The sequence below is a fragment of the Colobus angolensis genome, unplaced genomic scaffold (genome assembly GCF_000951035.1).
Source record: "Colobus angolensis palliatus isolate OR3802 unplaced genomic scaffold, Cang.pa_1.0 Scaffold258, whole genome shotgun sequence".
In the NCBI taxonomy this organism is placed as follows: Eukaryota; Metazoa; Chordata; class Mammalia; order Primates; family Cercopithecidae; genus Colobus; species Colobus angolensis.
In genome coordinates, this window is record NW_012115799.1 from 4,556,864 (window position 1) to 4,566,787 (window position 9,924).

The window sequence follows — 9,924 nt, forward strand, 5'->3', positions numbered from 1 at the left end:
CCCGTCTCGGCCTCCCAAAGTGCTGGGATTACAGGCTTGAGCCACCGCGCCCAGCCTAAAACTTTTTTTTAACCTGACCTGAGACAAACTGAAATGATAAAAAGGAGGCATTTATGGAAATAGTACTCTGAAACCAAAGTAATACAGCAACCATATTCCTTCTCTGACATAGTTATTATGTACAGTTATCATATTGGTAACATATTTTTACAGCACAAAGTGATCTAGGATTCAAGGATGAGTGTACAATATGATCTCAATTTCATAAAGATAAGCTTGTACATATGCACAAAGGACAGGTTCAAATATGTTCATTGCAGTTCACTGTTTGCAACTGCAAAAGACTGATCATAAGCTAAAATCAATGGTACAAATACACCATAAGTAAATTAATACACAAAATAATATAAAAAGTACGAAAATACATAAAACATAAATAAATGATAATAGTAATTGCTTCTGGTGAAGAAGGAAGAGATGTTGAACTGGGGAGAGAACTGTGCTATGTTTCATTTCCTTAATAAAGGAAACAAATATGACAAATTGTTCACTGGAAAGGGTCAGTACATGAGTGTATTGCTACATTATTATTCATACTTTCAATTTAGAAAGGGATAATGTATGCATAGAAAAAATACTTGAAGAAAATACAGTAGAGTGTTAACAGTAAATTATTCTGGGTAGTGGGAACTGGCATGACAAATTCCTTTTCTAATAATTCATGGTATTTTCCACATTTTCTATAATGAACATATTTTTAGAAATAATATATTTTAGAAATAAGATATTACAGGATAAAAAGAACTTGATTTTTCCTTAAATAGCAATTATAATATTATAGAAAATTGCAAATATTTTTAAGTCATTAAAAATATTTGGTTCTAACCTCTTCTTGATCCAAATCTTTATCCTTGAAATTTAATTCTGAAAGATCAACTGGAAGACTATCTTTTTCACACTTCCAAATATCATCAGGCTCTTTCTTTTTGTGTTCCACTGTGGTTAAATCAGCTTTATCAGGCAAAAGGCTTATTCCCCTTGGTATAGGAGGAACAGGCTTTGTCCCATTTAGGCCTCGTCGGGAAGATGGCGATCTCACCAAGGCAGGTGTAAGCTGAACTGGAGGTTTTTCTTGAGAATTTTCTCCTGCATGAAAAATAGATATTTTACTTTTTCTTTTTCTTTTTTTAATTTTAGAGAAGAAGGAGTTACAGTCACAAATGTTTAAAATACAATGTTTTAAAATAAAAAAGAAAAGCGCATTATAGCTGGCCACTGGGGTGAACAGGCTGCATAAAGCCTCAGCTTCTGATATAATATTTGATCATGTACAATAAACAAATACAGAAAGGAATTAATACAAGATAATCAAAGTATAGCGCTAAGAGAAAGTAATAAAATTGACTGAATATGCGATAAATTGAACACTGGACTTGTAGGGTAGTTTAAAGGTGAAACATCTTTAAACTCATCTCCGACTACCTCGGCCTCCTAAAGTGCTGGGATTACAGGCATGACCCACTAGGCTCAGTCGACTTTTTACTTTAAGACTGAATGTGTCCTGAATGAACTTACATATGCTAATTTCATGATTTTTGGAATGGGTTATTGTTAAGAAAAGAATATTTTAGTTTATAACAAATAATAAAAACTGTTTCAGCCAAGCACGGTAACTCAGGCCTGTAATCCCAGCACTTTGGAGGCTGAGGCGGGTGGATCACCTGAGGTCAGGAGTTCGAGACCAGCCTCACTAACATGGAGAAACACCATCTCTACTAAAAATACAAAAATTAGCCAGGTGTGGTGGTGCATGCCTGTAATCCCAGCTACTCAGGAGGCTGAGGCAGGAGAATCGCTTGAACCCGGGAGGTAGAGGTTGGCAGTGTGGGCAACAAGAGCGGAACTCAGTCTCAAAAAAAAAAGTTTCAAATTAATTTTAACATACAATAAAAATTCAATAAATATTGAATAAATGAATACCAGGCATTAATTGCAATAAGCATATGAATGACATTTTATATTTGTAAAGCTGTTAGTAGGTTCTCAAACAACATGTTGTTCATGTTCATTATAAAACATTATTACTTATATTTGTAAAGTTGTTAGTAGGTTCTCAAACAACATATGCCATTCATGTTCATTGTAAAACATTATTATTTTCTGGCCCAGCACAGTGGCTCAAGCCTATAATCCCAGCACTTTGGGAGGATGGGATGGAAGAATCACTTGAGACCAGGAGTTTGAGAACAGCCTGGTTAACATAGTAGGACCCCATCTCTATTTACAAACAAACAAACAAACAAACAAACAAAAGCATCAGTATTTTCCTGGTTCCTAAAAGGATTCTGAAGTGGCAATGTAAGAAATGAGAATTTCAATTGAATTTTATACATTTGATCTATTTAACACACTATTAAATATTTTCCTAAATATTTACTAAATTCAGACAGATAAAATGTTATTTACTAGCTTTTAAAGATCTAACAGCCCTATGCATTAACTTCAAAGTACTAATTCAAACACAAATAAATTTGAACAAAGTATTGACTTTTACCATCATTTCTACTCGTAGGATCAGACGATTTTCGGCTGACAAGCTTCTTCTGCGGACTTCGCTTTGACAGTCCTTCGAAGCTTTTAAGAGGCCAGGAATTTGAGAAATTAACAGAATTATCTTGAGACTTCTTTGGAGATATAATAAGAGATGTATGCTTTGGACTAGTTCGAGGTGATGACAGAGGATAGGATGGAAGGATGTAGGCTCCTGGACTTAGATTTTGACCGTTTGAGGAAGTACACTCTGTTTGACTACCAAATGTTGGCTGTGTCTTACTGCCAAAATTGAGGGTAGCATACACTGTAATAAAACAAAACATAATATGTTATTTATGTATACACAGCTCTAAAAGTTAAAAGCTTTTTCGCTTTTTGCTTTTCCCATTCCCAAAAATATAAATTTTTATATTTTTGTATGGTATGAGGTAAGGGACTAATTTCATTTGTTATTCAAATATTCTGTATCTTCTAATTCAAAACTTCTTTATCCCATTAAAATGTTGTACTAACATTTATAATTAACTTTCTCCTTGTAATTTTATCAATTACATACATACATATGTGCATATATATGTAGACATATATATGTCAGAAAAGTCTTGTCTTTTTGGTGAATTTTCTTTTTCTCATTACAATGACCCTCTTTAGAACTAAAAATGTTTTTAGTTTTGGTGTGCATATTTTCCCTATCATCAACATGTTTCTATCTGCTTTTCTCTGAACATTTGCCTAGTGTATCTTTTCCATGCTTTACTTTCTCTCAACCTATTTTGATGTATTTTAGGTAATGCTCTTAAAAAGATCACTTCAATGAAAAACTAAAAAAATAAGATCTGATCACTTCTGTCATTTAAGTTGTAAGTTCTGCCAATTTATACTTAGGGAAACTATTCATACATTTGATTTTAATTCTACCATCTTATTTTGTGCTATTTATTGTTTTTCTTCTTTATTACTTCTTCCTTGTCTTTTATTGATCTTTTTATTCTTCAACTAATATAAAAAGTCTATTTGCAATCTTTTAGGGGTTCCCTTAAATTTTCCTTTAATGTTTTTAAAAAGGCTTTCCATGACAAAATACCTAGCTTATGTATATTAATAAAGCAAACATTCTTCTGAAGACTTAAACAACTGTATATATTATATATCCTTTATTTTTAATTCATATCTGACGGTTAAAACCTCTACTTATAAAAAAATCTTATCTGGGTAGAGAAATACAGGAGACTTAGTCACAGATTTACATATAGAATTAAAACTTTCAGTTTCCTCATTTCAATTACAGTGCTCTATTAACAGGTTCTAATGCTTTTATGACAATGTCTCATATATTCCTAGAGATTTTAAATTTTTTTTTTTTTTTTTGAGACGGAGTCTCGCTCTGTCACCCAGGCTGGAGTGCAGTGGCGCAATCTCAGCTCACTGCAAGCTCCGCCTCCCAGTTTCACACCATTCTCCTCCCTCAGCCTCCTAAGTAGCTGGGATTATAGGCGCCCGCCACCACGCCTAGCTAATTTTTTTGTAATTTTTAGTAGAGGCAGGGTTTCACCCGTGTTAGGCAGGATGGTCTCAATCTCTTGATCTCGTGATCGACCCGCCTTGGCCTCCCAAAGTACTGGGATTACAGGTGTGAGCCACCATGCCCAGCTGAGATTTAACAATATTTCTTATGAAGAAATCAAACATCCTATTATGCATATATATAAGAACAATGCGATGCAACATACACCAAAATTTCCAATACTTGGTGTGGATCACTACAACATTTAAATTGGGATGCAGACATCTATATTGTTTGGCATCCATACCACAGGTCCTTCAGAGATCACAAGGGAAATATTAGTTGATATGGTAGTGGTTTTAATGCATAACCAAGCATTAAGTTAAATTCTATTAGGTTCAGAAAAACATGATATCCCTTTATACCAGCTTCTCTAATAACTATTCCAATAGAAAACCAGAGCCACTATGCAGTATGATTAACACTAAGAGTGGATAGTCCTCAAAGGCAATGTAATCATTCAGGGATAGCCTAAACAGGAACAAGTTAAGTGGGACAGCAAGCTCTCTCTGATTATACCAATTATGAGTCCCAAAGATATTCAGGAGTCAAAATTTAGGAAATACCCACATTATTAAGAAAGATGGATTATTTTATTGTGGTGTAGATAATACCACAAAGGATAACTTTAAGGAGTTATGTGGGTCTTTGGGGTGAGTGCAGAAAAGGGTAGTTAAAATGTTAGTGCTAAATACACTAAATCTTCTCTATTAATTTCAAATCATTATTTTTCATAACAAGTAAGTATATCCCTATCACTCAAAAAAATTTTAGTAAAGGATATACAATAAAATTTAAAATACCTAAAGAAATATTTAAATTGATCCTACCTCTATCTAATAATTGTTAGAGCTATTAATTAGCATGGACATTTAAGAACACCTTCAACCCCCAAATTCCCGACAGATAACTGGCCTCAAATCCTTCCTCTTCTTCTGTATCTGATGTCTTATCTGAAAGGTCAGCGTTTAGGAAGTTATGGCTCCTAACAAGAGACATAATACATTCTAAATCGTCTTAAAATTTAAAACTGCTATAGAAAATAATTGTCATCTGCTAACACAATACTCTTTAATGGATGTTCTTTTCAATGACTTGGTATTAAAATGCTCATCTTTCTGATGATTAGTGATGTTGAACAATTTTTTCCATATACCTATTAGACATTTGTATGTCTTCTTTCAAGAAATGCCTATTCAGATCTTCTGCCCATTTTCACATTGTATTTTTGTTTTTTTGCTATTGAATTGTTTGAGTTCCTTATATATTCTGGTTATTGATCCCTCAACAGTGGAATAGTTTGCAAATATTTTCTCCCAATCTGTAAGCTGTATCTTCACTTTGTTGACTGTTTCCTTTGCCATGCAGAAGCTTTTTAGCTCAATGTGATCCCATTTGTTCATTTTTGCTTTGGTAGCCTGTGCTCTTGAGGTCTTACTCAAGAAATCTTTGCCCAGACCAATGTCCTAAAATATTTCACTAATGTTTTCTTCTAGCAGTTTTATAACTTCAGCTTACATTTAAGTCTTTAATACATTTTGATTTGATTTTTCTATACAGTGAAAGGTAGAGGTCTAGTGGAAATCAAAACTACAATGAGATGTCATGTCACTCCAGTTAAATAGCTTTTATCAAAAAGATAAAAAATGACAAATGGTGACAAGGATGGCAACAAAAAGGAATGCCTGTACACCGCTGGTGGGAAGGTAAATTAGTACAGACACTATAGAAAATAGCAAGGAAGTTCCTCAAAACACTAAAAATGTGCTGGGCATGGTGGCTTACACCTATAATCCTAGCACTCTGGGAGGCTGAGGCAGGATTGCTTATGCTCAGGAGATCGAGACTAGTCTGGGCAACACAGTGGAATCCCATCTCTGCAAAAAATTTAAAAATTAACCAGACGTAGTAGTGCATGCCTGTAGTCCCAGCTACTTGGGAGGCTGAGGTAGGAGGATCACCTAGGCCCAGGAGGTTGAGGCTGCAGTGAGCCATGATCATGCCACTGCACTCCAGCCTGGGCCACAGAGTGAGACCCTGCCTCAAAAAACTAAAAATACAACTACCATATGATCCAGCTATCCTACTGCTGGGCATATATCCAAAAGAAGGAAATCAGTATATCGAAGAGGTATTTGCACTTTCATGTTTATTGCAGCACTATTCACAATAGCCAAGATATGGAATCAACCTAAGTGTCCATCGGCAGAAGAACAGATAAAGAAAATGTGGTACATATACACAATGGAGTACTACTGAGCCATAAAAAGAATGAAATCCTGTCGTTTGCAACAATCTGGATAAAAATGGAGGACACTATCTTAGGTGAAATAAGTAAGGCAAAGAAAGACAAATATTGCATGTTCTCACTCCTATGTGGAGCTAAAAAAGAAAAAAAAAATTAATCCCATGGAGGTAGAGAGCAGAATGATGGTTTCCAGAGGCTGGCAAGGGCAGTGAGAAGGGATTAATAAAGAGAAGGTGGTTAATGCATACAAAAATAAAATGAGAGGCCGGGCACAGTGGCTCACGACTATAATCCTAGTGCTTTGGGAGGCCGAGGTGGTGGATCACCTGAGGTCAGGAGTTTGAGACCAGTCCGATCAATATGGTAAAACCCCGTCTCTAATAAAAATACAAAAATTACCTGGGCATGGTGGCGTGCACCTGTAGTCCCAGTTACTTGTGAGGCTGAGACAGGAGAATTGCTCAAACCCAGGGGTGGGGGTGGAGGTTGCAGAGAGCTGAGATCCTGTCACTACACTCCATCCAGCCTGGGCAACAGTGCAAGACTCCATCTCAAAATGAATGAATGAATGAATGAATGAATGAATAAATAAAATAAAATAAGAAGGAAAAATATCTAGTGCTCAATATAGCATAATAAGGTGACTAGAGTTAACAATAATTTATATTTCAAAATAACTACAGGAGTAGGTTTGTAATGTTCCCAACACAAAGAAACGACAAATGTTTCAGGTGACGCATATCCTAAATACCCTGATTTGATCATTACACATTGTATATCAAAATGTCACATGTAACCCACAAATATGTACCACTATTATGCATATATTAAAGCAAATGCAACACTCATCTCCACCATGAGTATCTAAACTCTAATTTTAATCAGTTGTATTTACATAAAGATTATAAAACCTAATACTTTAAGGTAACAATTATGAAAAAAGTTATTAAAAATATAACAAAATCCTTTTTTTTGTGATGAGTCTGATTACACAAAATATCATATAAGTTAGTGTCGGAATCCCCACATAATATTTACAAATCATTTGTTTCCAAGTAAATTTGGAACTTATACCTTTATCTTGATGACTATTAGTTGTCCCTAGGAATTGTAAGTCAGAACCCACACTGCCAGTTTTACCACATAATTGTGAAAATCCAAGTTGTGCACATTTCCCAGAAAAATTTGTTTGATGAGTACCAGTAGTACCTTTTGAAGAAAGGAGGGGAGAAAACATAAAAGCAAAAGTTAACTTTATTTCATGAATACATCTTATTTCATAAATATTGGTGCAATTTAGGTGGAAATAAATATAAGTGTGTAAGTGCAGTGAGGTAGGCAGGCAAGAAAGGGATAAAGCTTTTGATATTAGAAAATCTGATTAGTGGCAGGAGTTAAAGGACAGAAGACAGACTAGCAAATAACAAGGAAAAGATAGGTATGTTGAAAAATATCCGCAAAAGCAGCTTCTTCCTAAACTCTTTCTCTCAGCATGGAATGTTTCTCCAGACCTGGCTTTCCTTCTTCCCAATATTTGTAGTATATGCACTACTCAAAAAGCTCTATGGCCAAACTCTTCTCTTTTCTATGTTACGTTTTTTGTGCAGTGGTGTGATCTTGGCTCACCGCAACCTCTTTTCTTTTCTAATATACCACACAGTATTCACGTAGATTCTAAGCTTATTCAGACATGATTCCCATTTCCCTTCCTGTGTCTGGTTAAGGTTATTCCTGGGAAGGTGAATAAGTCTAAAAAAGAAAGGTGGTAATGACTCCTCTGGCGTTTAGTGTATTCATCTATTAAATGAGCCCATCCTTTGTAGTTCTGAAACTGTATGATTTAAAAAAAAATTATCTCCCTATCATATCAAGTCTATTTATCTTTCACGTCCCGGATGTCTTTTTCTTTTCTTTTCTTTTTTTTTAAGACCGGGCCTCTCTCTTATTGCCCAGACTGGAATGCAGTGGTGCAATCTTGGCTCACTGCAGCCTCAACCTCCCTGGGCTCAGGTGATCTTCCTGCCTCAGCTATTCAAGGCTGGTCTCAAACTGCTGATCTCTGGTGATCCACCTGCCTCGGCCTCCCAAAGTGATGGGCTTACAGGCGTGAGTTACAGTGCCCAGCCTCTTACTCATTTAAAGTCAAGCTGAACCTCTTTCCTGCAGTTTTCTGGAACCACTTCAATATCTATGTTTTCCTTTCTTGAATCCTTACAGTATTTGTAATTTATATCATCCAATCAAGTATTAGGTTATATATTGCCTTATTCTCCAGTTGTTTAAAATCTGTACAACTAGGAAGTGAGCTTCTCAATGGTACAGAGAAATCAAAATCAAAATCAAAACTGCTACAAACATAACTAGACATATCCTTGCATTTCTCCTTCTCTGTTAAACACCAAAACAAACTATGCAGTCATTATGTCACTTCATTTTTGTATGAAAATGCTATAGAATTTCACTGCATAAAGGTCTACAAATTCTCCTAGGGAACAATGTTTACTGAATAATATATCTGAACTCAAACCCAACAAATTTTGAAAACTGTTATTTAGATGTTAAATACATGTTTAAATCTATAACATAGTCAAATCTTTGCCTTCTAAACCATTTTCCCTTCTAACGGTATATCTTTGCCAACACACTACAATTTTTCTAATTACCTGGGTGCTATATCTTGAAATCCTAAACAATCACTTAGAACTCAAGCTCAACCTTTTTTTTTTTTTTTGAGATGGAGTCCCACTCTTGTAGTCCAGCCTGGAGTGTAGTGGTGTGATCTCGGCATGAGGCACGGGCCTGGCCTCAACCTCTTTCTAAATGATATGGTCATTTATAAAGACAGGTATGTTGAAGAATATCCACAAAGGCAGTTTCTTCCTATGCTCTCCTTTATCTTCTAAATGTTATGGTCAATGACAATGAGCATTTCCTCTGAAGTACCATCATATTTACTTTCTGTAACACTTAGTCCATGTTCTCAGTTGCTCTGGCCAAAAATCTTTACAGCATTATTGACACTTCTTTCTCACATTCTATACCCAATCTACCAGCAAACTATATCAACTTTACCTCTGACATAAAATCAGAATCCAATCACCTCTTTTTTTTTTTTTTTTTGAGATGGAGTCTCGCTCTGTCGCCAGATTTTCTCTTTCTTTCTCTCTCTCTCTTTCTCTCTCTCTGTCTCTTTTTTTTTTTGATGAGTCTCGCTCTGTCACCCAGGCTGAAGAGCAGTGGCATGATCTTGGCTCACTGCAAGCTCCACCTCCTGGGTTCAAGTGATTCCCCTGCCTCAGCCTCCCTAGTAGCTGGGATTCAGCTGCGTGCCACCACACCTGGCTGATTTTTGACTTTTAGTAGAGATGGGGTTTCACCATGTAGGCCAGGCTGGTCTCAAACTCCTGAACTCAGGTGATCCACCCACCTCAGCCTCCCAAAGTGCGGGGGTTACAGGTGTGAGCCACCGCACCCGGCCATGACATTGTTCTTGCAGGGACTCCAGAGGCAGCTTCTCCTCCTTGCCTAAGTAAAGAAGGAGTCTCCCTCATTTTGAGTC

General features: G+C 36.0%; 1 protein-coding gene across 1 annotated transcript in view; it reads right to left on the bottom strand.

Moving 5' to 3' along the window:
- Positions 1 to 9,924, bottom strand: part of FAM179B (family with sequence similarity 179, member B) — a 116,177-nt gene that overhangs the window by 74,838 nt on the left and 31,415 nt on the right. Inside the window, exons 3-5 of the mRNA XM_011947077.1 lie at positions 7,440 to 7,574; positions 2,555 to 2,857; positions 887 to 1,146 (exon numbers count right to left, since the gene is read on the bottom strand). Of these exons, the coding sequence (XP_011802467.1) occupies positions 887 to 1,146; positions 2,555 to 2,857; positions 7,440 to 7,574 (698 nt within the window). The remainder of the gene's footprint in view (positions 1 to 886; positions 1,147 to 2,554; positions 2,858 to 7,439; positions 7,575 to 9,924) is intronic.